Here is a 27709-nt window from a genome sequence, read left to right on the forward strand (position 1 = left end):
TTATGTTTATATGAGGGGAAATGCTTTTTTGGGGGGGTATAATCTTTGTACAGCTGTTTTCTTTTTCTTTTTTACTTCTGCTAAATATTTATCTCTACACTGCATTCCTTTTTACAATAAAGTTGTGTGAATTTGATTAAAACTTGGATACACAATGATGGAATTCAGTCGTACTGTACAGACACTATAAAATCCAGTTCCAAAGTGTGAAATGATTGCTTTGCTTAGTTGCTCAAGAGAAAGGAAGAGAAAAGCAGCAAAAAGAAAATAAACTGGTGCCATTTATAGTCTTAAATAGTAGCTTTGTACTTGAAGCCATTTTTTTGTGATTGGCTGACCCTCGCAAACACCAGGTAGTTTAGGCTTCTGGACTCTGAGATTAGATACCAGAGGTATCCTCTTCCTTTGGCTGAAGAATAGAAAAACTGGCTGAAACACAGCTTCTGAAGGAGTGTTAAACCCGAGCTTTTGGCTCATAAAGATTACTTATTCACTGACCTTGTTATCTTTATTGTCTTTACTCAGGTTTAATATGACCATCTAGGTACTTTAGGTTCATTCTGTACACCACCCATACGTAATGAGACAAAACCAGGTTTCAAGTCATTACGACAATTAAAAGGAACAGCTAATATTGTGTGGGGAGAGGATACCGGCTGAGAGAGCGCAAGAGAGTTGGAGGAGTTTCACTTGGTTCCACTGACCGGTCAGGGGAAGGTAATTGTTGATTGGTCTTCCTAAAACAAATTAGGCAAACAGGATCAGGCAGGTACACACATAGCTAACAGGAGCAACGGTTGTATTCCTAATACCATTAAAGTAATGTACTTACTGTGTGCATTTTAAACTTCTCATTTATCTTTAAATAAACAATAAAATCCAATAAAATGGTCTGACTATAAGTAACTTTATTAGGATACCCAATTCTTCTGTGTTTTTTATTACTACAAACTATCACAAAACACCCACCATGTTAAGTACTTTAATTTCTCACCTTAGTATTGACTTGATGATATTAACTAATTTGATTATTCAAAGAAATTAAGTTCTTGTGTCCAAGTAAATATACTTCTTTGCATATCTTCTGCATTTTCTTATTCTACTTCACATCTATAATCCATTTCCTCCTCTTCTTTCTCCCTCCCTCCTTAGCCATCTCATCCCCACTCCTCCTTACTTACCCAGGGGGAGTTATCAGTGTAGCCGGGGTCATTAATTAGCACCGAACACAGTGACAAGTATTACATTGTTACAAATTGGTTAATTACCCTGCGCACGAGTGTGTGCGTGTGTGAGAGAGAGAGAAAAGGGAGAGAGTTGGTGTCGGCTCGGGGAGTTTGTAGGTAAGCTCAGGCCGCGGCAATCAGCCTAAGGAGAAATGTGTGTAAACCAATGGAGGAAACCAGTTATTGATCCACCTGCCTGCCTCGCAGCAGCTGAGGAAACAAGGCAATGCGAGCTGATTTATGGGCTGACCACAGAAATTCTGAAAGTGTGAATGGGAAGGAATGAGAAGCAAAAGACGGGGGCACCTCATGTCGGCACTGGAGATTTTCGACATCTCGTCTCAGTTAGTGAGTGTGTCGTTTTCCCCAGCATTAGAGGGGAGCTGGAAACAGCTTGCAGAAAAAGAATGAGGACCGTCTTCCAGGCTCCTGGTTCTAGGAATGTCCGTTCACATCAGTGCGCACGCACTCACTGTTTGGAACCAATTTTCTATATGTGTGGATGTGTGTGCAGAGGGAGGCTAACCCTAACAAGAAAGCCCTACAATAAAAAGCCTCCTTTGATCCATCCTTTCACCTTTGCAACCCCCCTCTTAGCCTCTTTTTTTTTTTTTGCCCCCTTCCTTCACACCCCTTCACCCCTCCGTTTGAACAGGCCAACGTTTGTAACACAAGGCTCTTTCTTGTCTTGGTCAGCTTTGGCTACACACACACACACACACACATATATTCTGGCTCTACAAAGGTGAGTCTGTGAGTTAGGACAGCGGCGTGTTTATTTTTCCAGCGGCCAGTGCTCCCGACAGTTGCCTTTATTGTTCATTGTTGGCGGATGGATGGAGTGCGGGGGGAAGTGAGGGAGAAGGAGGGGAAAGGGGGTGTCGGTGGGTGCAGTGGGGGCGGTGATGGGTGAGGCGGCAGCTACCAACAGGGGAAGACAAATGGATGGCTCTCACCTTCCCGAGTGGTCAAAGGCCAGGTCAGCAGCCGTGGCCCCTTGCCTACACCCAACCACCACCCCCCCCCCCCCCCCCACCACCCCCACCCCCCCCACCACCCCACCACCCCCACCCCCGAGACCTCGTCTTCTGGCTCCCCTCTTTCATCCCCTGTTGCCTTCTCTTTCTCCCACTTTTCTCGTCCTCATCTGGTTTGACTGGCGCAGGAATGTGGCCCTGTTAAAGGTAGCAGCTGAAGAACAATGGGGGATTGTGCTGTTCCACACTCGCACGCACGCACGCACACACACAACACAACACAAAGGCATGTAGGCAAACATCAGTATATATGACCAGACATGGGCGCACACACACGTACTGATTTTGCCTCTGTGTGCCTCTCTCTAACTACATCCTGTTGAATGATTTAGGCCCTGTGTGGAAGCGCGCGCACGCGTGTGCGTGTGTGTGTGTGTGTGTGTGTGTGTGTGTGTGTGTAATGGAGCTGGTATGTCAGGATCTAAGGAGTCAAAGGTCAGGCCATGCTAAATGTGAGCAGGAGGTTGGCTGACTGCAGGGTAAACACAGACCAGACACACTCTCCTTTTCTCTCTTTTCCTTCTCTTTTTCTCACAAGCACACTCATAGAAAAAAAATACAACTCAATACTCAATACTGCTACGGAGCACTTCCAAATTTATCCATATTTCAGCACCAATCGGATAAATATTGATTGTACTTTAAGTTTTAGTGAAGAATGTCAATTTGCAAACCTGGCTGAAGATTCGTTTTGTTTGGTAAACGTACGATTCTGGCTCAGACATTACATTTGCTTTGCCTCTTCTTCCCACCACATTTTGCCTGTTTACAAATACTTCCTCAGCCAGCTTTATTTTCTTTATTTCAATACGGCAATAAAGGCGGTGATGGATGTGGCTTGATTAATCACTGCTGGCCTTCTGTGCCCAGGAGAATGAGTCAACATCTGGTTTTACAACCCCGCTGCACACAAACGGCACTTTACCCATCTTCCTTTGACATGCCCCCTTCTACCATTCAAAGCCCCTAGCCAGTCATATATTAAGTCAGCTAACAAGTTATGGATAGCTTTGCTCTGTTATTTCTTTTTGGTTTCTCTGACCTCTGACTTCAACCCCAACAATTCACGTTGTCCTTTGAATAGCCATTTTAATTTACAAAAACTGGAATAAACCGTAAGCTACAGAGTTCATTTTAATATTTGAGGTACTCTGATTCAACCAGCTCTAATCAGCCTGTTTCTAATTTAGCTGAGGAAATATCAAGTCTAAAAACTGGAAGTGTAATTTCAAAAAGCACAGCGTAACCTAAGCAGAGTACTCTGCTTATTTCGTACCACCTTTGACCTCTGTTGCCCCCCCCTCTTCACTCTTGCCCTTTAGGTACCCCAGACAGCCTGGCGGAGAAAGAGCGCCAACTCATGGGCATGATTGGCCAGTTGAGCAGCCTGAGGGAGCAGCTCTTGGCGGCCCATGAGGAGCAGAAGAAGCTGGCCGCCTCACAGATGGAGAAGCAGAGGCAGCAGATGGAGCTCGCCAAGCAGCAGCAGGATCAGGTATAGGAGCACGGTGCATGTGAAGGGCCTCATTTGGAAATGGCGCATACTCCATGCCTATGCTGAAAAGGAAAAAAATGTCCATACTAACAAGCCATTCAGTCTCCATTACTTGGTATATGGTGCACATTGTTTGATTGATCGCATTGCAAAATGTAAACTTCAAAGGTCAGTACTGTTTAAAATGCATCTTACAGGTCCACAACAGAAGGTGGATTTGAAAAGCAACAAATCACAGGATTTTCTGTCCCCTGCACGCTCTTTCTTCCACACACACACACATCTCATGTAGCGTTCAAGCAGCCAGAGACATGCGCCTTTGGCAGCTTAAACACAAGGACATTACACAGGAATCAGCTGAGGGTATGTAGTGTTGGAGCGGATGTAGAAGAGACACACACACACACACTCCCAGCTCCCAGGCGAGAGTCTGCCAGGTATTTGCATAGAGAAGGGTTTCCCTTTTTTTGCAGTGCTTTTTTGCTCCTGGAAGGCTTGGTTTTACAAAGAGAAGGATGGGCCCACACACACACACACGCATACACACGCACATACATACGCACACACACAGAAATACAGCTGTAAGGACAAATCACCTGTGACAAACACAATGCATTACAGTGCTCCTGGCTTCATCCTGCACCAGCGCACAGTGAATGACTCTGACATTATGAAGACTGTACTCTATGTGAATTCTTGTGTTTCTCCATTTCTTTCTAGGAGTTACTGGAGTTTCAGCTCAAAAGTTACTTACGTTTTCACTGTAGCTGCTGTGTGTCATTGAAAACATTGTTTTGAATGCAAAACAAAAGGTAAAAGTAAAGAAAGTGCCAAATTACCTTACAAGAACAAAAGTGTTTCTATTTTTGTTTGTTTTTTATGATTGTAGAAAGCCAAATTTCACATAATCGTGTAATTCTTACACTTCCTAGTTAAATAAGAGACGCATAGGCCTCACTCACATAAGTGAAAACAAGCAGCTTTAAATTATCCTATAAGGCTAACTGTTAAAAATTGTGTGCTCATTATTTTCAGCTACCATCAGTATATCAAAAGCAGTCAGTTGTCAGCATGTCAGTAAGTGGGTCGGTGTTGAGCCCATATGAAATGAGCTTTTTAATATTTCATACCAGGGCACTGACCCTCTGTCGTGCAACTGGAGCATCAGAGACCTGCAGATGTGTCGCATCTCCCACAGGCTCTGCACACACGGATGCACACACATGCACTTTGTATGCAGTTCTAAAAGCGCATGGTGTGCTCTGTCCACAGATTGCCCGGCAACAGCAGCAGCTTCTACAGCAGCAACACAAAATCAACCTCCTGCAGCAACAAATCCAGGTGAGGCCAGCTTGTGTCTGCATGGCCATCCATATGATGTGCGCGCATGTTTGTGTATGTGCCCTTTGTGTGTCGGGTTTGTGTGAGTGTGCGAGTATGTCTGCGTGCGTGTCGGCATCTCCCACAATAGCAATTTTGTGATTGTGATTGTTGCAGCTTTTCTATGCTCAGCCATCAGCATTTGGGGCCTGAATCAACGTTGACTTATAATGGTGACCCCTCCTCCTCTGACACACACACATACACAACCTGTGTAATCACTTAAAAATAGGTCGGTCTGCTTGGAAAAATCAAAAGTACTGTGTTGGCAGTATGTGCGGTTTAAGTGATTATTATATAAATCCAACTTGCTTGTCACACTGTCGGTGAAGTCCACTTTTCTGATGTTTATTCCATTGTGTCTGAGAGTGACTGTTAAAGGAATACTGTACAGCACCGGCTAATCAACCTCGGGAATGGTAGCAAGAGTGAAAGAGAGACTCTGACAAGTAAAACCTTATTTTCTGATTATTTCAAGGCTGTTACGTTCTAAAGTACAAATAAACACACCCACCTTGGCACAGCTCTGCAGGAAAGTTCCACATTGTTGACTTTTGTACAACTGCAAACCCATAGAAAGTATACTGTCCAATATGGCATCTTTGCTCTTTTTGTGTGTAGCTAAGCCTCTACCTGATTAACCTGGTAGCTACGGCTCACACTTTTTTCCCCTTTTGCCCAGAGGTTGATGCCAGAAACACTCTTAACACTGCAAATAATAATAATAAAATGAGAAACCTCACACTCTCATACTGCAGTCCAAGTAGTACCCTGAGTTTAAAAAACCCCCAAAACGTTTCAGTTGTAGATGCGATTAAAATTGCGTGATGTTTTTGAGTTGGGTGGTTGTTGTATGAGATACTTGTTTATGTCCTCCTTTCAAAGGAGATTTGTAAGGGACTTTCTTCACCACAGAATCCTACGAAATGCAAAATCAATAGGCCTTTATTTAGTAATGGCCAAATCTTATCATGTGGTGTGTAAAAGTGAATGTTAAATAGCCAGTAAAGTCAAATAAAACTCCAAAGTAATTCAAATTAAAAGTCCCTTTGAATGTGAGCCTGGTCCTCGGCTTGAGAAAATGGGTGGGTTTATATATGTAACACTTAAAAATGGAAGTATTGTACTTTTGGGTCCATACACTGGAGCCTCTATTTTGGTCCAGGTGGCTTGGAACGAATAGCCCAGCCCTTTGTAAAGGCAGATGACACTGAATTTTAAGCTGAGAAAGCTGGGCTTTGTATCATAAAGAGACACCCTGTCCAAGAAAGCACACGCACACACACACACGCACACACACACACACACACACACACACACACTCCCTTTCCCCTGAGAGTTTAGCCATACACGGTTTGTGTGATAAGAAACCTTGTGATAGCATGTGTGTAGGACGTGTGTCTGTGTGTGTCCACGATACTGTGTAAAGCAGCTGTGTTTATTTGCTTTATGCGAATTAAATTCTTAATTGTCCATGTTTTGTCTCTCTGACAAAAAAAGCGAGCACATGTTTGCGTCTGAGGATTTCTCTGTGCCTTCTCCATGCGTTCGTTTCTTAACCCATGCGCTTGTGTGTGTGTGTGTGTGCGCGCACACTACAGCTGTGTGTGTGAAGCCATAAACACGTCCGCTCATGATTCACTCCCTCACGACCCCGCCGAGACAAAGCTCTCTTTTCCCATGACTTTGCAACCTTTTCCCAAACAAGCGTCTCTCCATTGAACAGGCCCAACAATAGTTTCTCACAAGCAGGGGCAGCTGTAGGCAGCCTCGTTAAGAGAGACACACAATCAACAGGCGCTCATCACAGGAGCTCAAAACACTTAGACATCCACATATATGTTGCGCACATCAAAGTATGCGAATACACGGACAAACATCCAAAATATACGCCTTCCCTCGCTCGTTCACACATATCAGCGGTCGCGGAGAGCGCTGCACACTCGCTCGATGATCAAACACACACTCATCATCAAAGACTTGGTTGAGAAATACACTGCTTAATCATTCATGAAGAGATTGTCCACACAATCCCACAATACAATGGCCTGCCAGAGAGAGGGCACCAGGTTCAGTGCGTTGGGGTGTGTATGTACGTGTATGTGTGTTTTGTGTCTGTATGATAAGCCCCTTGTGATTGCATTTCCCCCTAACAAGGCTGAGTTCAGCTGTCCCTCCGTGTGTGTGTGTGTGTGTTTGTGTGTCTGCGTCCTTGGCTTTGTTAGACTTGAACCCCCAAAGGCCTGTGAAGAATGCTTTCAACCGTCCACTTGGAAGAGGTGATGAAATGAAACGAATAATCAAGCTCATGAAAAAGAGAGGAGAGTGACACACATCCTTCATGAAAAGAGGACAAATTATTTATTGTCCTTGTGTCTGCTTTCTTTTCTCTTTTTTTCCCTCTCAGGCTAGTGATATGCGTGTTAGCTTTCACTATTTAGGCCAGCAGCACTCGCCGAATGCGGTGTAAGAAAGTTCATTTGCACAGACGGGCACAACAGCAGCAGAGGCTAATGGCATACAGTATGAGCAGCACACGCACATGTGCACCTTCATTGTGTAGACGCTCATTAGTCTTCACAAGTCGGTGATTGGCTGTCTTCTCACTCTGACTAATTGATTCTACCTGAAATGATCCATGATTTAGCATCACTTACAATCCATTAATTTTAATCATCCACTACACACACACACACACTCTCCCTCACATTCACATTGTTTTACTTTTTGAGTGAGCTTTCATACACTGTCCTAATCCTCAATCTTTTCTGGATTTAACCCTTACTTTTATTGTGATTAACCGTCTAAACCTAACCTTTAATTGAAGTCCTGACCGTACGTTATCTCTAACTTTGCCATAGTCCTACACCAAAACCCCAAACATGACGAAATCTTTCCCTCTGGTTAAGCAGAGACCTTGAAAAACACCCTTTATGTTATAAAACTTTGTGTTCATTCCAAGGGTTCAGTCTAACTTGTCCACACAGAAATTCCAAAACAGGAACATGTGTGAACATAAGGACGTACAAGACACACAAAAACACACACACACACACACACACACACACACTTTCCTACCCCCTGCTAGGGGCCTTCTTGTTAAGCTTGAAGGGTTGAGCACATTTTCTCAAACTTCCCTTTACTTTCCTTCTCGTCTCGTCTCATTCTAATTAAATGTCTTGTCTCCGAGGCTCCCCCCGGTGTTTGCCGGGGACAACTGTTGCTGCCGTGCGAGGAAGCGCGACAGGGATGAAAGCAGCTCACCTGCCGTGAGGCTCAGGGCTTACCTTGAGAACACGCACACATTTTTATAGAATTGCCAGACACAAATGCACAATGTATATTGAAACAGAGGGATGAGAGAACACAAGTGTGGCCTGCCTAATGAATCAAAACTCACTCATGCAAAGCACTCGCACACACACACTTTCAACTGTGTCTGCTCCTGTTGCGCTGCCCCTGTGTGCTGTCTTTAATCTCATCAAGAATCACTACTGCTATAGGTCAAAGGCAGCAGAGCAGAGAGAGAGAGGAAGGAGAAAAAAATCAGAAAATGAGTAAAGCCACCTGATGCTTTGACTGGTTTAAGAGAGCCCAGAATTGGCAGCGACAGCGGCTAACAAGGTCTCTATTAAGGCCATCCTACACTGGTAACTCAATCTCACATACACAAAGCTAAGTGTAATACCTGATGCAATCACAAGCACAAACTCTTGTCTCTATCTGTGTTTTTCATTGTTGGGAAGAGGCAGACAAAAACATTGAAAAACATGCTTTTTATTGATTTCCACACACATGGTGCAGAACATGAACGTAACACAGCAGCACCTCTGTAGTCTTTGCATAGGAGCAGCTAACCCAGTTGGCTGTGTAATTATTTAATCACCCCCATTACACCGCAGCCAGTGTAATTTGTGTTTTCCTTACACACTATGTGTCAGCATGCACACACACACGTATGCACTAATAAACTGGACTGCAACCAAACAGCCTTTCCCACTGAGGCCCACCCTCTCTCTCTCTCACACACACACACACACACACTCGCTTTCTCAGACACAGATATACCTGTGTGTGCATCCTGCAGTGGCACTGCCACCTGAACCATGCCCCTACATTCACAGCACACTGGCCTAATAGCCCACTGTCCATAGAAAGTTAATGGACTAATATTAAAAGCCAGCTCCCTCTCTCTCTCTCGGTCTCTCTCTCTCTCTCCAAATTAATTATTGGTTCTATCGCTCGCACATCCCCTCTTCAGCAATAGGTCATACAGGTCTTGCATTAATTGCCGGAGCATATGGTCGCCAACAGATTTTAGCTGTGGGACTCGCACTTTAGCGGGGGCTATTTTTTCGCGCGCTCAGATGCGAGCCATATTGTGCGGCGCTGGCAGCTATTGTTCGGCGCATTAACTTCATAGAGCTAATTACTCCCCAATAATAACTTTACCTTGGAGTTTTTAGCGCAGCGCGTGCCAACCAACCTGTTTCGCACCCCATATGTTAATTAGCGGCCACATCTTCATTATGCCGCAGCGGCGCTTTAAGTTCAAGCTGTGCCGCCTGGCGCGTGGTGAACGCAGCCTCGACTCGCTGCCAATTATCCAACTCTTGCTCCCCTCTCCGTCTCTCTTCCTCTCACTCGTTCTCCCTCTCTTGTTCATTCTGTTCTCTCTATCTGCTGTTTATTTCCTGAGAAGTTGTCTCGCCAGGGTGAATTGTCAACTTCTCTCTCTCTTTCCGTCCCCTTTGCCCCTGTGAAATTTCTCAAGAAAAAGTTTCACACTTGTTCTTAATATATGTGATTTTTTTCCCTTCTTCTTCTTCTTCTGCTTAGAGTAATTTTTTTCTTTGTTTTGCATTTAGCTTTCACTGATTAGAGGCATTTTTCAGATGCGGTTTCATTTCAGGTTTCTGTTTTGGGCGTGGAGGTGGGGTTTGCAGATGAAAGCTGCAGCGCCTCTTATTCTCCACGTCAGCAGTAGCAGTGTGAAGATTTGTGTGTGTGTATTGTAGGTTTTCATGTTCGCTTTGGGCCTGATGTGAAAGAGAAGCTGAGGAGCGCATTATTCCCAAAGCTCCTGCTGTTTAAGATGTGCCTTTTCCTTTATGTGAGATCTGGAGATTGTCTGATAGATCCAGCCTTGCTCTCCCTTTCTCCTACCCTTACTTTCTCCCGCTTTTCTTTTTCCTTCTGTCAGCTCATCTTTGTCTCTGACTCTCATAGCACTCTCCTTCCCTCTTCTTCTTGTTGGTTTCAAAGTTTACGGTGTGATCACAAGGCAGAGCTCATGAGTTGCTTTAAGGCATTATTGTATATTCAATATTAAATGGAAAAGAAAGCTCCTACAGTATCAGAGTGATTGATCCTCTGTATTATGTGATAGCCACTCTACAAACAAACACACTCTCAGTTTTTGAGTCCCTCGCTCAACTTGCTGTGACCCACGTTTCCTGCTTTGTGTGGCTTTTGAAAGTCGATAAGTGTGAGTGTCAGTGAGCACGTTAGGTTATTGCTGCTACTGATCAGCTCAGCAGCTGTTACACTAACTCAGCTACTATGAGAGCAACCTATGTGTGGGAATTGTTCTCCATAAACCATTCCCCATCTCACTCTTGTCTCCGTTTCTCATCCCTTTGTTCTTCTTCCTCCTGATCTTCTTATCCCATTGTGATGACTCATACTTTACATAATGCGCAACAGTTCTGTAGGCTGATTAATGTCTGCCTATTGTATGCAGGCATATTGTTCTGAGATCTAGAAAAGGAGGGGATGATATAGAGGAGAAGGTAGCTTTTCTGTGACGTTTTCATTGGCAAAGAAAGAAGCAAAGTCATGTGCAGACACTGAGTCACACAATATAGATATACTAGTGTGTGTATGTACAGTGTATATGTGCTACATCTGCCTCAAACTTATCTTACTCCGCTCCTCTGCTCCCCTTCCCTCTCCTCCCTCCGGTATATTACAGCATTTCTAGCCAGCTCTACTCCAGCATATGTCCAATTAGGCCTGAAAGGCAAAGCAGAACTGTTCTGTCTGTGATTCGTCCCTGCAGGGGTCCTGTCCGAGCGTCGCTCTGGAACGCCTCCCCCTTCTGATCGTGCGTCGCAGGCGGCACGACGGTTTATGGTTAACCAAAATGGTGGAGTAATTATTGTTTTTGGTGTAAGGGGGGAACAGGAGCCGCTTGAAGAGAGCGCTGCGCTGTGATAGTTTGATTACAGTGCTGCTGGCTGCCGCGTGCCGACACACACGGGAGCGGGAGGAGGGGGATGAGGAGGAGACACAGAAACACACACACACACACACACACACACACACGCGCGCGCAGAGGAATTTACAGTACACTGTAAAATCACTGTTGATACTGAGCGACAGCCACTATCTCTCTTTTTTTTTCTATTTACCTGTCTCAAACACTAAGCACTTAAAGGGCTCACATTGCTGAGACATCACCCGATTGTACCGTGGCACCACCACCATTCTTTATGATTGTGCAGCCATTTCCTTCATTCCAGATCAATTTTCCACATCAGTCAGCTTTTACTCACCCATTATCCTATTCAGCCATTACCTTCTCTGGTCTCCTGGCAAAATAAGAGTGACAGAAGAAGAGGAAGAGAGATTAGTTGCAAAGAGGGAGCAAAGTGCTTTGCAACCAGACATGTGCAGGTCATGGGCCTTAAGACATTATCAGGGATTTGATTTAAGCGGGGAAGCCTCACAGTTCAACACGGAAACTTCAGGATGCCCGTCTTTTCTTTGCTTTTTTCCTTTTAAATTGAACATAGCATTAGTTCCGTCAGGTTTCACAGTCAGCCTGAGGCAGCAGCCCTGGCAGATCAGCTGTTCTCATTGACAGTCACATCAGCTGATGGCTCAGCTAATAGCTTTCTGTGCATCCTATTAGCATATTTGAAAGCTGTATATCATCAGCCTGGTTGCTGTGGCCTCTGCAAGCCACTGTGGAACCCAACTTCACCTCCTTTCATTCCTTTTTAAACTCAGTCAATGTCACATCTGTTACGTCACTGATGCCTATTCTGTTCTGAGCTGCTCCTGAATTTAGTCTTTCCACGAATGCACAGGGAGGTCCCAGAACAGAGGCATACTGCCAAATACAAATGACTGCAGATGGACAAAACAATCTTCCTTTTGACTGTAGTGGTCCTGACAGAAATCTGTTTATACTGTAAAACAGAAAAAGACATCATTAAAGGTATAGTTAAATTGACAGAAGTGGTGAAATTGTTAATTAAATATATTACACTTCCAAGACCTGCTTCTTGTACTTCTAATTTTATTTGAGTACAGTGTGGGCGCAGCATTGTTGTAATCTTGCCATTTAATATTCAAAAAACTGGTGCCCAATGAAAAAAGACAAACTGTATGCTTCTCGTTACTGAATAAAAACAACAAAGAGGGCAAGATGTGTCCTAGGGCTGGCTCCGAGGATTACGCAAGATTGTTGCATTATTTTTTTTAATTCTGACTTTTTTAGAACAATTTCACCGTCTTTGCTTTGGGATCCTTTGCTGTCTTCATCTCGTGTTGCACCTTAGCTATAGGTAGAAACGCTCCATTATTTCCTTCCTTCTCCCACCTTTTTCCACTCTCCCTCTCTTCCTCGCCTCATCTTCTCCTATCTTTCCTCTCAAACTGTCAGTCAGTCCATCACGCGCAAGTCTTTGTGTGTTGTTTTTGGCAGAACGCTGTTTAGTGCAACCATCTGTCTCCTACTTCTCTCTCTCCTTCTCTCTCTCTCTCCTGTCATCCCTGCCAAAGTCACCCATCGGAGGAGCTTCTTTTTCTTTTTCTTTTTTCTTTTTTTTTTCCCTTCGTCTCCTTTTAAAATCCTGGAAACCTTATGAAGTCGTATGGCTCTCTGCCGACAGGCGCGCACAGAGCGTTGTGTCTGTGTGTTTGTATGTTAGTGTGTTTTTTGCTTGGTGGGAGGTTTGATGCAGGGAGAAGGGAAGAGAGCACTGTCTTCCAAATAAAACGAAAAGGCCAGCTGTTGTTAGAGTTTAGTGAACTGTCCTCGTGACGTGGCTTTTTGTGTTTGAAATGACATGATGCTCTCTTTACAGCCATGTGTTCCACATTGATTACATGCATACAGTGCATATATATGAATGCGTTTGATTGTGTTACTGCAAACACACCTTTATTTTCAGCATTGTTCATATCGCTCGCAGCGCATGCACACATGAAGAGCTGTACAAATGGACAGGTCGTAATGTTTATGCCTTTCTCATTTTCCTTTCTTTTCCCTCCTTTCCCGACTTCCTCCCCCCTTGTTCTTCCCCCTCCTTCATCAGCAGGTCCAGGGCCAACTCCCTCCACTGATGATTCCTGTCTTTCCCCCAGACCAGCGAACTCTTGCGGCAGCTGCGGCCCAGCAGGGCTTCCTAATGCCCCCTGGCTTCAACTACAAACCTGGCTGCAGTGAGTGGCATCCGTGCGCACACACACACGCTGTACATTCATGAATAGGTGCAACCTTCAGAGTAGCTTTTATGTGTGATGTTTCACATGTTTTTCACCAAGCAAGGTAGAGTCCTACCATTTTCCCACACAAGGAGTCTGGTTGTTTCCCAAAAGACGAGCTCGCCCCTATAACAACATCTCCCTCTTAATAGAAAAACCAGTCCAAATACACCCTTCCTGTTTACACTCTCTTTATCTCTCTCTCCCTCTCTCACTCAGTCCTTTTGGCTCCTTCCTTTTGTCTTGTCTATTTTTTGATGTATAAAAGCAACAAAATGAAGGCGTCCTGCAGAATTTTTTTTTTTTTTTGGCTATCACGCTCCGGCTGTGTGGCAATGTGTTGTTTACCATGATAGAGAGAGAGAGAGAGACAGAGATGGAGAGAGAGAGAGGAAAAAAGGAGAGGCTGGTGCTTGCCAGGGGATGCTGAGAATAAATGCACAGTGGGGGGGTTAGCAGAAGGGGGGGAGGGAGGGTGGTAATGTGACCTGCCCCAGGTTCTCCTCACATTAACACGGGACGCAGCCAGAACATGTTTCCAAAGCAGCCCCCACACACACGCGCACACACACGCACACACACACACACACACATCCAGACAGCCAGAGATGGCTTTGTGGAATTGCAAACACACACACACACAAATCAGACACAAATATGTAAGTGTGCGCACAGGCTCGTGCACACTCCCCCCCCACCCCACCCCACTTAGAGTTTCACAGCTTCCCAAACAAGTCCATTCCATTTTAATTAGTGCCATCTTCACCCACGCCCACTGCCCACGTAAATACCCTGTCAAGTAGTGGGCTTGTCTTTTCACTGCCTCAGCCAACTCCAACCGGACTGGCACACTGCGGCAGGCCAAGCCGCCCCTGAGAAAACTCTCTGGCAACTTTCGAAGTTGTTGTGAGTTGATGTAGTTTGGTGGTGAAGCTCTAAATAGGACATGTGTAGCATTGTACGCTGACATATTCTCACGGCGCTTCGCAGTTTGGAAGATAAGAATACATGTTATTTGCACAGTATGGATTTCTGCGCATTCCAAGCCTCTCCTGTTTAAGCACTTGAACAGTAACACAGTCTTTTTTTCACGCTGCAGTTTAAGAAATCAGCTAGCATCTTCGATTCAGGGTTAAGGAATAGATAAGTGCAAAACATACCTGCGTTTATGGTTGTAACTTTTTGAAAAAAAGCTGGAAGCTTAATTCCAGCTATTTTTAGGGTAGCTTTGCATGAACAACAGTTCAAAATACTCTTCTTTAATCTGATACTAAACCTTGATGCAGCCCCTCAATTCATCCACACTCTGAAACGTTTAGAGCTTCTTCCTTAAACCCAGATGGGCTCGCACTTTCAAACAGAAGCTTTGAGCAGAAGCTGGATGGCATTTCTGTGCTTGAGGCAGGAGGAGAGGCTGAGATGACCTTATCAAAGATCTTTGATTTAATGTTTAGTCTTTATGATATCATATGGATCAAAACATGTCTGAGTGTGCAACTTCATACTAAGAGATCACTTTGTTATTTGAAATTTTGGCCATGTTTTATATCTTTAACTTTCAGAGTAAACAGGAAAAACACAATAGGTCCTACCTTTCCATCTACCTTTGACACCTATGTACACATTAAACGTGCAACTCACTGAAAAAAGGGTTTTAGTAATGCTGATGCCATCATAAGGCATCGACCTTTGGCCTAAATATGCTGTTTCCTGCTCTAAAGTTTGACAAACTCTGTTTTATTTGTTTGTTATTTGGAGATGAGACTAAATTGATTCAAAGGGTGTTTTGGAGATGAGTAACCTAAACTAAACATCCCAAGTTCAAAACACAGGTTTTCCTTTTCAAAAATTAAGTCTGAGTAACTTGAGAAATTGTTCAGAAAAAAGTAACACAGAAAGCTTTACTCTTCAAGAAAACTGCATCAATGTTGCTTTCATGTTAAAAGATTCTATAATGCCTCTTTAAAAATAAAAAAAAAAAATGTGCAAAATTGTAACATCAAAGTGACACTGATAGTGTTTTTGTATATATCGCTTGCCCTCATCCATCTCCCTCTTTCGTCTGTTTGTCAGTGAGAAATCTCAGCCTCGTCCGCCTAGGTCGCTGTCCCCGAGCCAAGAGCAACATGTTTGCTTTTCTCTGTTCTTCTCCCTTTTGTTACAGCGACCCCCAGGAGGAGCATAAATATCCACTGGGCTCATGTTTGTCCAGGGAGCAAGGAGAACAGACCAATCTCCTAGAATACACAGTCCTGAAATAATTCTTTAATCCCTCCTGCCCTCCTTCCCAACTGGACAAAGGAATGTCTCAGCTTTGCTTTCACTCTCTTTTTTCTTTTTTGTGTGTGTTATTTTTAAGAGTGAAGATATATGGGAAAATATGTTGTAAGGAAAGTCTGGCTTGTGCCAAGCTAGGACACAAAACGTACATGGGCAAATACGCACAATAGATAGAGCCAAGAGGCTGATCACTGTGCTCGAGGTTCAGGTCAGAAATGCAAGGTCAAGCACCGAGAACGTTCTCGAGTTTTCTTTAAGATTAAAGAAGTTTCCTGGATTAGATATCAGCACAAAAGCCCGATCTAGTCCACCAACTCCTCTTTAGTTAGGGAGCAAGTTCAAATGCACATCGGAGCTTTCAGCCAGCATGTTTGTACAATATGACCATAATTAAACACCGTATCCTCTTCTTTTCTCCCTTCTGCTCCTCTCGCTGCTATCCCTCACCCTCCACCTCCTCTTTCCTGTTATCTCTGACCTTTCTGTCCCTCTTTTTCTTTCTCTCTCTCTCTCTCTCTGAGTAATTACAGTGCAGCCTATCTGCACCTACTAACTAATAATCCAAACTCGCCCTTTTCTCCCCTTTCTTTCTCCACCTCGCTTCTGTCATCTCTTCCGCCCTGTTCATCCATCTATCTCTTGATTTATCACTCCTGACAGAAGGGTGAGAGAGGGATGAAGGAAAGGAAGAGACAAAATGGAGAGGTAGCGAGTAACTTGTGAAGAAGGCACCAAGAAGGAAAGAAGCAAAGGAGAAGAGTGAGGGGAGCAGTGAAAGCAGCGCTGTGTCCACAAAGCAGGAGAACAGACAGTTGAGGGGAAAAAAGGGAGAGCGGAGAACAGCAATCGGCAGTCGCGGCTCTTAATTACGGTGCTGGGGCCGGCTTTATCAGAATCCCTTCACCTCACTGCTCTTTGTCAGGGGGTATTAAGGAGGAGGACACACAATCAGGCTTTTCATTAGGGCCCTACCGGCAGCGGACACAAAGGATGGCTTTAACAGCTGCAGAAAGGGACTCAGGTGGCAGCGGTGGTGGTGGTGGGAGAGAGGGTTTATGGGGGTGAGGAGAGAGGGAGCAAGAGACTAAAGTGGGATGAGAGGGAGGAGAAAAACAAAAGGATGAGGGGAAAGAGTGAACAGGAGAGATGGAGGCTGATAGGAGAGGAAAATGGAGACATGGGTGGAGAAGGGGTCACAGAGCCATCCTAGTCTAACAGGGGAGAGGCGGAGAAATTGAGGATAAGGTACCATTGGTGTGTAAAGTGCTGGAAAGCAGTCATTGTTTTTAATTTCATATTTCATTTTATATAGAAAAAAATGTGATTCTTGTCTTCAGGTGACCCCTACCCTCTCCAGCTCATCCCCACAACGATGGCTGCTGCTGCTGCCGCCACACCAGGTCTAGGACCCCTACAGCTCCAGGTAAGCCTATAGCCTATAGCCTATAGCCAGAAACATAAAAATGACTTCCAGCAGCAGCCACAAACCTTCAGATATATCACAGACGTTTCTCTTCTCACTGGGATGATGCCATTGTGAACAATTCCCCTAACCCTGACAGTGTTCGCACCACATTCTGCTGCCCACTGAGCTAGACAAGACCACAAACACAGCCACGGGGGGGGGGGGGGGGATGCGCAGCTGTCACTTTCAGCCAAAGTGTTGACACTAAAGTGATCCCACAAAAACATGATCTTTATGATCAGCGCTCAGGAAAAAAAGCACACACAAACAGAGAGATGTGACAAATGTAAGCGTAGCCCTCGGCTTTGTCCTGTGATAGGGAGCAAATGGGGTTGATGCAGTTCAGTGGGAGCCGGCATGCAGAGTAGAGCACAGAAATATTCAGATTGGCTGTCAGAGGTAATTTGGGGGTGATGCTGAAGACATTTCAATCTCCCTTAACAGCACAGACTAGACTTTACCGAAGGCTCTGAATAAACCAAAAGAGGGATATTTCTAACCTAAGGAATAGGTTTGGATCACTGTACTCAAGCATGTCTTTAAAATGAAGTGTCCAGAACTTTTTGCATCACAAACCAGAAGTCAAAGCATTAAATCATTGTTTGACAATCAGTTTGTCTTTTCACTGCATGTAGAGATTTTTAAAAGTCTCCAAACTGACAAATTCTTCATTTTATCTGTTTCGGAGACGTTGACCAAACAAAGGAAACGATGACAAAGTTGAACCCAGGATTTAAGGGGCAGCTTACATCTACATGCACCTCAGGGGACTCTGAGAGATGAGAGAGAGTTAAATAGGAAAGGTAAAACACGGGGGGAACAAGCTAACATCTGTTATCCAGCTTAAAAGGAGGATGAGATTCGTGCTTTTCCTCTGTGTGTATGTAAAATAGGTGCCCTATGGTGGCCACTTATGTAATCTTGACCACTGTCTGCCCCGCATAGAAAAACACACACGACTAGAACTCAGAGATCCACGTGGGCTTTGGGGCCCCCTCTCAGAGGGGTTAAGAGCTTGCACTGGCATCCTCTCACTCGCCTGTCTGAAACACATTAAGCACCAGTGCAGGGCTCACCCTCCGTACACTTGGCCACCTGTGTACATCTGAGAGAAACAGCTGCATTTGACACACATGTTTTCATGTATTTCTCCACGTCTTTTCACTTACACGCAAGGGGAATGATGAGAAAATATGGGTTAAAGGTCAGACAGAGGGTGTGTAATACATTTGCACCTGTCAGCCAAAATGTGCAGCTCCATATGCTAGACACTACAGGGAGAATAGAATAGCTGTGTAACTCTATCATGGAGAACGGACCCCGCTGTCGTCACTGATTTCATTATTGCTCGCACGCCTGTGTGTGTGTGTACGTTTGTGTTTAGCCCCAGAATAATTTTCTGTGTCTGTTATCACTGCCTCAATCTAGCTGTCCATATGTTCGACTGTGTTCAGACTCACTCAAAATCTCCAGTCGAACAGCTTTGTCCACCTTGCAATCAGATACACACACACACAAGCAGGCAGGGGCAAAAGAACACAACAAGTGCAAAAAAAAAGGAAAACCCATCTCACTCAGTCAGATTTCTTTCTTCCAATCCTCCAAGAGAAATACACATCCACATGCACGCTCACACAAACACAGGCGCACGTTGAGATTAAGGCTTTGTCACAAAGAAACGGATTTGCCAGGGCTAACACAAGTACAGATGTCTCAATGTGGATGGATTTCCTTTGGGATCGTCTCTGCGCCCTCATTTGATAAGGAGGTGTTTCTGTCGCCCAGACGAGACATGACAGTTAGCTCGGGCCTCGGGTCGCCACGGCAACACAGCGGTTTGGCGGGGAAGACACGAGTGAACCCATTCAGCCGACACGCATACACAAATGAAGACAGAAAATGAAAGATTTTCAGATACAATGGACAATAAACTAAGGTGCATTCAGGGGAACATGCAGACATGCCCACGGGTGTGTTATTTCAACATGTGGGCTGGACTTGAACCACACGCACATAAACATAGTGATTACAGTTTGTACACACACTTCTCATATATGCTACACCTCCCGTGCGCCTGGGATATAAGGTTTAGTCTTCAACAATATGAAGAATCTATATTTGTTGTCCAAATTGAATTGAATTAAATTCAAATCCAATATATTTTGATTTGAAAAGGAGTTAAAGAGCTTTTTTGACAGTCCACAAAGAGCCTTTCTTATCTTAAGCACTATTGATCCGGTTTAGGTCGTTAACTTTGGTGTCACAGCACATCTGACTGACTCACTTTGGGGAAAGTGGTATATTATATACACCCACTGATACAATATAGGATCAGAATCTGCATTTGGCACCTTGCTGGTTCAATTTGGTTAAATTAGTGTACCTGGCAATTTTAAACATCCCTCTTAATTTTCTGCTAATAAATCACTGAAGTTATTGTTTAAAAACAGCAGCGGCTCCTGTACAAGCAGCTTGCATTGATGAAACTGTAAGCAGTATAGTCTGAGATATGGATATTCTTCCTGTTCCAGTGTATAGGTGCAGGATTTTTTTTGCTCACTCACTTATTTGCCTATGCAGGCATGAATACTTCCTTTAAATACACTCATATATTAAGCTTCTATATGTAGCCCTCACTTTGAGCAGTTGCTAATGTGATTTTTTGTTTTAATTATTGCTGATAAAGCTGTTCGAGGAGAGCTGTAGTCTAACTGGGCAGTAGTGTTATTAAACTGTCTGTGTAGGGACAACAGCCACAGAGAAACTGTTCAGCTGTTACTCTATGTAACTCTAGTTTTATGAGTATGAGTGTAGCCTCTAATAGGCTTCACCACTGGTTGTCTTGGGTGGCCAGCTTTTAGTCTGTTGTGGCTGTGGTTACGCCTTGGCTCCGCTCCTTGTCAAGTGCCAAAACACAGAACCCCACAATCTTTTGTTGGCATGTTATTAACTAACACCTCTGTCTTTTAAACACTGTGTCCTATTTTCTGTGACACAGGACTCTGCAAACCCACTAAAATGTACAAAAACAAACATATTTGTAATTTAAAGTTAAAGAACTGTTAAATTGATGAATTCTCTCTTAAAGTTCATAATATGAACAAGAATGTTACTTTGACACAATCCTGCATAATGTTAGTTGTCAGGCAGTCAGCTCATATAAGCTGATAGCTCAGTTTTTATACATTTTTATGCATCCAAGTGCCAAAGCTTACACAGAGCACAGTATTTGCTTAAACTTGCCCACATTTCCTGCACAACTGGAAGCCGTTTTGCGACCCACCTCCACCACAGCTCCTCCGTTCACACTGTGTGACTTCATCTGTGGTCATTAATGCCTCCTCTGTTCTGTATGAGGGTCATTTTGCTGCTCTAAACAGAACACAGCCTTACAGCCAGATATAAATAATTGCAGATAAAAAATAATGTTTTTCGTTTGACTGAAGTGATTCTGACTGAAACTTCTTTTGTGCCAGTTTTTTTATTGTGACATCGCAGAAATCTCATTCCTATTTGGAATCTTGTTCCGTGCGGCCGATACACTGTAGATACGAAGCAAGAAATCAAGTTTGGAATAATGGCTTAATCTGTGTGTATCCAATGTGCACACAGAAAGAAAGAAGACCGAAAGAAAACCTTTCAAAAGCACAGTGTCGAGATAAGTGCAGTTCTTAGAAAAATGTATTAAACTCAATGATTTTAAAGCTTTTTTTTCTATGTTTGAACCGTCCTTCATAGAAATCAACAGAGTGGCTCTTAAAGTCAATAGAAGCTTAACACTGAATCCTCTACAGAAGCTTTTCAAGGCAGTGGAGGCTTTGGAGTGTACAAGGTTGGCATTTAGCATCTTAATCTGTGGGATGAGTGTGACATTGTGCATTAGAGCATGTTAATCTGGCTCCCTATTGACCCTTGATATCATTGATATCATCCACATCACACAAATGGACTGAGAAGGACAGACGGAGAATTGAAAAATGAAAAGAAAATCCACTTATCCTGGTGAGGGAGAGAGAGAGAGATTTGAGGTAACGGTGAAAAGGCAAAAGTACCAGAGGATGATCAGCTGAAAGGATAAACAGAGAGAAAAAGAGATGAAGGAACGGAGGTAAGCACTGGAATAAAGTGTGTTTGTGCGCAACAAAGTGTGTGTGTGTGTGTGCGGCGTGGTATAAAGAGGGTCAATGGCATGGGTCAGGCATCATATGGAGAGGCAGATGTTGGAACATATTGTCCTGGATTACCGCACTGTACACCGGAGACATAGATGGACGAACAACGGACGGGCGGTTAGAGGGAGGAGGGGAGGGGGAAAAGAGGAACAGATGAGAGAGGTAAACGAGAAATCAATCGCGCAAGTCGTTTTTTTCTACAAAACCTTATCTGGAAGGAAGAAAGATAGCAACACAGCAGTTTTCTCAGATGCCTCAGTGTTGGAGGTGCTGAGAGATTTCTTTTTGAGATTGCACCGTGAGCCCGTGAGCAGCAGGGATAGCAGATAAAACTTCTGAACACTTAAGAGAAAAATAGATTTTTATAGAAAATAGAGTTCATAGAAACGTTTTGGTGTATAAGTCCCACATACTTTGAGCGGCAGTTTTTATATTCCGTCTTTAAATTCTGGTGAAATTACAAAATAAAGTATAGACTGCATTGTTGAGAAGTTTTTCACTTTAAGTAACCCAGCGATGTTAAAGTAAAAGCTAAATATTGGTTATTTCATTCTATTCAATACTTTAAAGAGAGCACAAAGAAAAAGAAATAGCCAAAATACTTGAGATGTTTGCTGTCAAGGTATAAAGAAAGCATTGTAGTTATTTTATTTAAACTTGACCACTATATTGTGGTGAAGTAATCTCTCTGTGTGGGTTGTTTTTATTCAGTTTATTCAGTTTATTGTAGTTCAATCACACATAGGTTTCCAAACAAGAACAAAGGCTCGAAAGCAAAATCGAAGAAGAGGTTGATAAGACGTAAAGATCGGACAGCGTTTGTGTCAGACGCTTCTGACTCATTATCAGTTTTACTGAGGCTTGTCTTCTTTTTTTTGTCTCTAAGTACCAAAACAACCCACAAGTGAGGTTGAAAAAAACACGCTCAGATAGACAGAGAAGAATCCATTAAGATCTATACAATAGTCCTCGTGTCCACGTAAACAATAGAGCTCAGAGCGCTCTGAGGCGCCCGCGTACCCGGACAACAAAGATGAGGCAAGCTTGTAATCTGTCTAAGGCTGCAGATTATTGACCAAGATTCACAGACACACACAGATCCCCAGTGACTAAGCTGACAAGAGAAACAGCAAAACAAGAGAATGGACACAGCTTATTGTGTGTGTCAGGGAAGATGCACACACATACACAAGATAGTGTCAGTACTACTAATACCACAGAGTGACCCCATGTTTTCAGTCAGAGAACACCAGCAGTCCCCCATCACCTCCCCACCTCATGTCAGACACACACACACAGACACACATGTAAAAATTCTATTGACATATTGCTTGTCTCACATTAAGGCATTAGGGACATAAAGAGGGAAGGGCTGTACACATGTGCACAGCTCAGCAGTGTGCCTGGGTTGTGAGTGACATTTCAAATTCTTTAGTCTCATCCTGCAACTGCAATTGCACCCCCCTCCCCAATCTGTGTGTGTGTGTGTTCACTCCTCCAGTCACGCCAGGGGGCTTTGCGCTGTCACTTCCTGTTTGTTGACATGTATGTCGTTGTGGCGACGCTCTGGGCACGCTCCACAGTGCCTCTGCCCTCTGTACCGTGTGTGTGTGTGTGTGTGTGTGTGTCATTGCTCGCCGGCCCATTGAGCAGGCTTTGAGTGACGGGAGCTGGCCTTGTAATGGAACTCAATTCACTCCGTAAATAAAGAGGCCTTTGAACCACTGGTCCGAATATGGCAGGACACACACACACACACAGAGACACACCGCCTGTGGTCCACTCGCCGGGGGGTTTGGCTAGCAGGGAAGGGGGGTGAGGGGTTTTCATGCTCGGCTGGAAGTCCACCCCCACACCCCCTGCTTTCCCCTCCTTTGCAGGAGCTACAGTACAGCTAATTGAAGAGAAATGAACAAGCACCGGCTGATCTGATCTCAGCGAGCTGGTCAACTGTGCCGCGTCCATGTAACTCACAGCAGCAGCAATACATCCAGTGCACATTATGTACCTCAATCATGTACTTCAGTCATGTTTGAGAAATCTATACAGATACTCATCAGAAAAGAAATACTTGCTTCTGTGTGTTTTACACTTACAAGACACTGTACTCAGGAGCAAACAGTAAAGTGTGAGAGCCTTACACTTTAGAGTGGGTGGTTGGTGGGGTGGGGTGGGGGCTGCGGGGGGTGGGGGGGGGGGGTGGGGGGGGGGGGGGGGCAAGGCTCTCAACAGCCAGTGAAAAATGTGGATTGCCCTTTTTTTCCCTCCATAACTCCAAAGTATTTATCAGGGATGAAGTTACCTTTCACGGTATTTTGATTTATTTATTTATTTTACCTCTGAATGCAATTCTTGGAATGGCAGGTATCTGTTTTAGAGTGAAATTATAAGTTTGGAAAATCGATAAAAGTAATAGAAAAAGATAGAGAGAACATAGAAAACATGCTTTTGTGCTGCTGTTGAATTGTTGGCCAGTAAATATTGTACTATATGAATGAAGTTGGGAAGAGATTATTTCATATTCAAATATCAGATTCTTCCAAAAAGTATGCCACTGTGCAAGTGTGTGTGTGTGTGTGTGTGTGTGTGTGCGCACCACCAGTTTGAATGTCTCTGTTTTTTTCCCCCTTGGTAAAGAGATAAATGTCTTAGTTTAAGATAGCAAAGAGGAGAAGGAGCTAATGTGGCTGTCAAGAGAGATAGAGTGAGGTACAAATGGACAGAGAGAGAGAAACAGCAGTGACAGCATCTCTTCCTTGTCCATTTGCATAAACAGGCCTTTGTTTGACGCCAGTGGCCGGCAGCCAAGCACCAACAGAAGGACGGAAGTTAAACTAAAAAAAAAAAGGATGGTCTTCTTCCAGAAAAATATTCCACCAGAAATAAATAATAACAATTATAACTATTCAAAAAAAAAAAGAAAAGAAAAGAAAAACAACACATCAGTTACTTCGTGCAAAAACAACCATTATGTTGCTCTTCAGAGGAAACACTAACAATTCAGAGGAACACAAAACCAGCGTCTTAGAGATTTGTATTAGCCAACATGAAAGTAATTGAGCTTTGCGGGATGATTTTGAGCAGAAAGACAGAAAGAGGCATTTATGAATATTGAAGCTTCGTCCAAGTTGTGAATATTATGCTGTGTCTGTTGCTGTGGAAATACTGGCCAGAGACTGTTTTGTGTGATACAATGCTATTGCATAAATATCCCAGAGTATGTTCGCACCATCGCAGCTCACACCATAATGCTTTTATTTAATTGGAAATTAATTAAATACATAAATAAGAATAGCGAAAACAGTGTTTGGGTTTTTTTTTTGCCTCCTACTGTAGTTATTGAATCAATTTATCTTTATTTTAAACCTATTTCATGACATTTGCGTCTGTTTTTGCATCTTATTGTCGACGCACTAAAAACATCACAGGGCCACAAGACACTCCTGGCATGTCCCATCTGGCATGTAGCGTCACAGATTTCTCTCTCTCTCCTTCTCCATCATCACTTTTTTTTTTTTTTACCTTGAGCAAGAGCTGGGCTCTCCATCGTGACCTCGATAGCCAGAGTGTTTGCCTTTCTCCCACGATGCACCTAGAGGGGACATGGCCGTCTCGAGGCCTGTCAGAGAGGCTGTTAGCGCTTCTCCCATGGGGTGGGAGGGGGGCTGACAGTGGAGATGTCCCACTCTATCTTTCTGTCACACAAACAGAGGCCGGGCCACTAATGGCCTCTCCTTCCAGAGCTTTTTAGCCGCCTTTTTCTTTTCTTTTCTTTTTTTTGTGCTCCTGACTATTCATTTATTCATGTCATCCTTTCTTCTCCTTTTTTCTCCTCCTCCTCCCCTCTCTTTTTACCCCCTCTCTTCTCCTTTTCTTACTGTCCCACCGACCCAACTCTTGCCTCTATCCTGTCTCCCCCTCCCGTCCCTGTCTCTCTACCTGTCTCTCTCTGACCTTGCAGCAGTTGTATGCTGCTCAGCTAGCAGCCATGCAGGTTTCCCCTGGGGCCAAGCAGCACGGAGGCAGCCTTCCTCCCCAAGCCAACCTGGGCACGCACTCGCCACCCACCAACACACATTCACAGAGTGACAAGGGCCGCAGCTCCCCGCTACCAAACAAAACCAAGGTAAGAAAGAAGAAAAGTAACAATCTGTGTGTGTGCGCATGTTTTTGTGGTTTGAAAGCTGGCTAACAAGGTTTCTTCGTCAATAACGAGCACGACTTGATGAATGTTTAAAAAAAAAAAATCCACAGCTTAGGAAATAACATTTAATTTCTGAAGTTTTTAATTAGCAATCACATCTGCTTTTCAAATTCCTGTCTCTGATATCACTAAAGTGTTATTTTTCGACAAGTTTGCAAGAAAGCTGTCAGTGGAATATTTCAGCTTTCTATCTGTGGAAGTATTTTCCATAAGTTTTATTTTCTCAATTCAGCATCAGTCTGTGTTCCTTGAAAAATTCTTGATGCTAGTTGAAATATTCTTACTGCGTCGGGTAAATTCTTCCAGTTCATTCAGGGGGAAAAAAAATCCAGTCAATTAAAGCTCAAAAAGGCTTTAGCAGCCTAATTACTCAAACTGCGTACACGCTGGCCTTTCCGGTGTAACCACGCTGGCTGAGAGTGAATGACTTCCAGTGCATGAGCTGAAAAATGTGTCCCCAAGTGTTGCAGCCACATTTTTATGTTTTTTTTCTCTTATCAAAGAAGAGCCCCAAGCAGCGATCTGCTTCTCATTCTATTCTGCACCTTAGTACAACTTGGTCCTCGGTCAGCTCACCTCAAACACCAAAGGTTTATCAGAAACCTCCAGCTGGTATCTGGTCGGAATTCAGGATGTATTGGTGCTTCTGCCGTTTTCTCGGCTGGCTGCCCAATAGGGGCGAGGAGAAGCCTTGTGACCATCCAAGTGGAATTCTATGAATATCTGGTTGGCCATTGGGACACAGACCACCTCTCTCTCTCTCTCACTCATACACACACACACACACACACACATACACACACACACACACACACACACACACACAGCCATGCCTCCTACCACCCTCTGTACACTCTGTGACCCTCATAAATGTTATGGTCAATCACAAACACAGACACTGTGTCTATAAGTAAGACTCGGCTATCAAAATCCCACCAAGTTGGACAAGCTGATTTCACATTTGTTGCCACATAAATTAAAGCTTCCCAGTTTCCTCTTCTTCTGCCTTCCTTCTCCTTTCCTAAACACTTCTTTCCACTCCTCTTTATTTCCACTTCCACATCTTTTTTCGCTACTTCTAGCTTTTTCATTTCTGTTCATTTCTATGTTGTTCTTGTCCTGTTTCAACCCCTGTGTTTACTTACGCACACACACACACACACGCATTCACCCTCAAACAGGACTGGTTCATGACACATATTAAAGCATGTGGTTGACCCCAGAGCTTGCACCCCTACTTCCTTGTCCATCAGCCCCTCCCTACATCTCCATCACATACACACACACACACACACACACACACACACACACACACACACACACACACACACACACTCATTCTACCATCCTGCCCCCACTGTCACACACGTTATTACCATATATATGGAGGACAGGCAAGTGCTGTGGCCTGTGGTGGAGGAGAAGCAGGGAGTCGTAATGGCCTCCCCAGTCCAGCGGGAGTGGCTGACTGGGGAGTGGACCAAGGCGGACCCCGACAGTCTCCATAGAGGCAAAATCGCAGACTGACCACAGAGCTGTTCACAAACATTAGATAAGTGCTTTGGAGAGTTTTCTTTCTTGATTTCTTCTTTCTCTCTTCTTTCTTTCTTCCTCTTTCTCTCTTTCAGGCTGACCACTGAGGTGCTCTCACTGATTCCCTTTAACACTCTTTCTCTCTCTCTCTGATCGAGTGACATGTATATTTCAGTGGTGTGCTCTCCCTGTGGGCTCTATCTCAGGTCTCTAGTCATTTAAAGGCCCACTGCCCGCCTCTGCTCACAGCTGTTTGGACTCAGGCTCACACTGCTTAAGTGCTTTACCCTCGGGTGAGACACGGACAAACACACATACATTTAAAAAAAAAAAAAAGCACACATGCACACACAGGTGTAGAGCTAGGCACCAACTAGAACCCACACACACACGGTCAAGTCACTGCAGCTGCAATTACATG

The 27709-nt window shown here is 44.0% G+C and overlaps 1 protein-coding gene across 5 annotated transcripts in view; it reads left to right on the plus strand.

The window, feature by feature from the left end:
- Positions 1 to 27709, plus strand: part of sox5 (SRY-box transcription factor 5) — a 243844-nt gene that overhangs the window by 198109 nt on the left and 18026 nt on the right. For all 5 annotated transcript variants that reach the window (XM_019347112.2, XM_013271284.3, XM_019347108.2 and 2 more), the window contains 5 exons: positions 3586 to 3758; positions 5031 to 5099; positions 13466 to 13592; positions 17252 to 17337; positions 25513 to 25677. In XM_019347112.2, coding sequence (XP_019202657.2) covers positions 3586 to 3758; positions 5031 to 5099; positions 13466 to 13592; positions 17252 to 17337; positions 25513 to 25677 — 620 coding nt within the window. The remainder of the gene's footprint in view (positions 1 to 3585; positions 3759 to 5030; positions 5100 to 13465; positions 13593 to 17251; positions 17338 to 25512; positions 25678 to 27709) is intronic.

The sequence above is a fragment of the Oreochromis niloticus genome, linkage group LG17 (assembly GCF_001858045.2).
Source record: "Oreochromis niloticus isolate F11D_XX linkage group LG17, O_niloticus_UMD_NMBU, whole genome shotgun sequence".
Classification (NCBI taxonomy): domain Eukaryota; kingdom Metazoa; phylum Chordata; class Actinopteri; order Cichliformes; family Cichlidae; genus Oreochromis; species Oreochromis niloticus.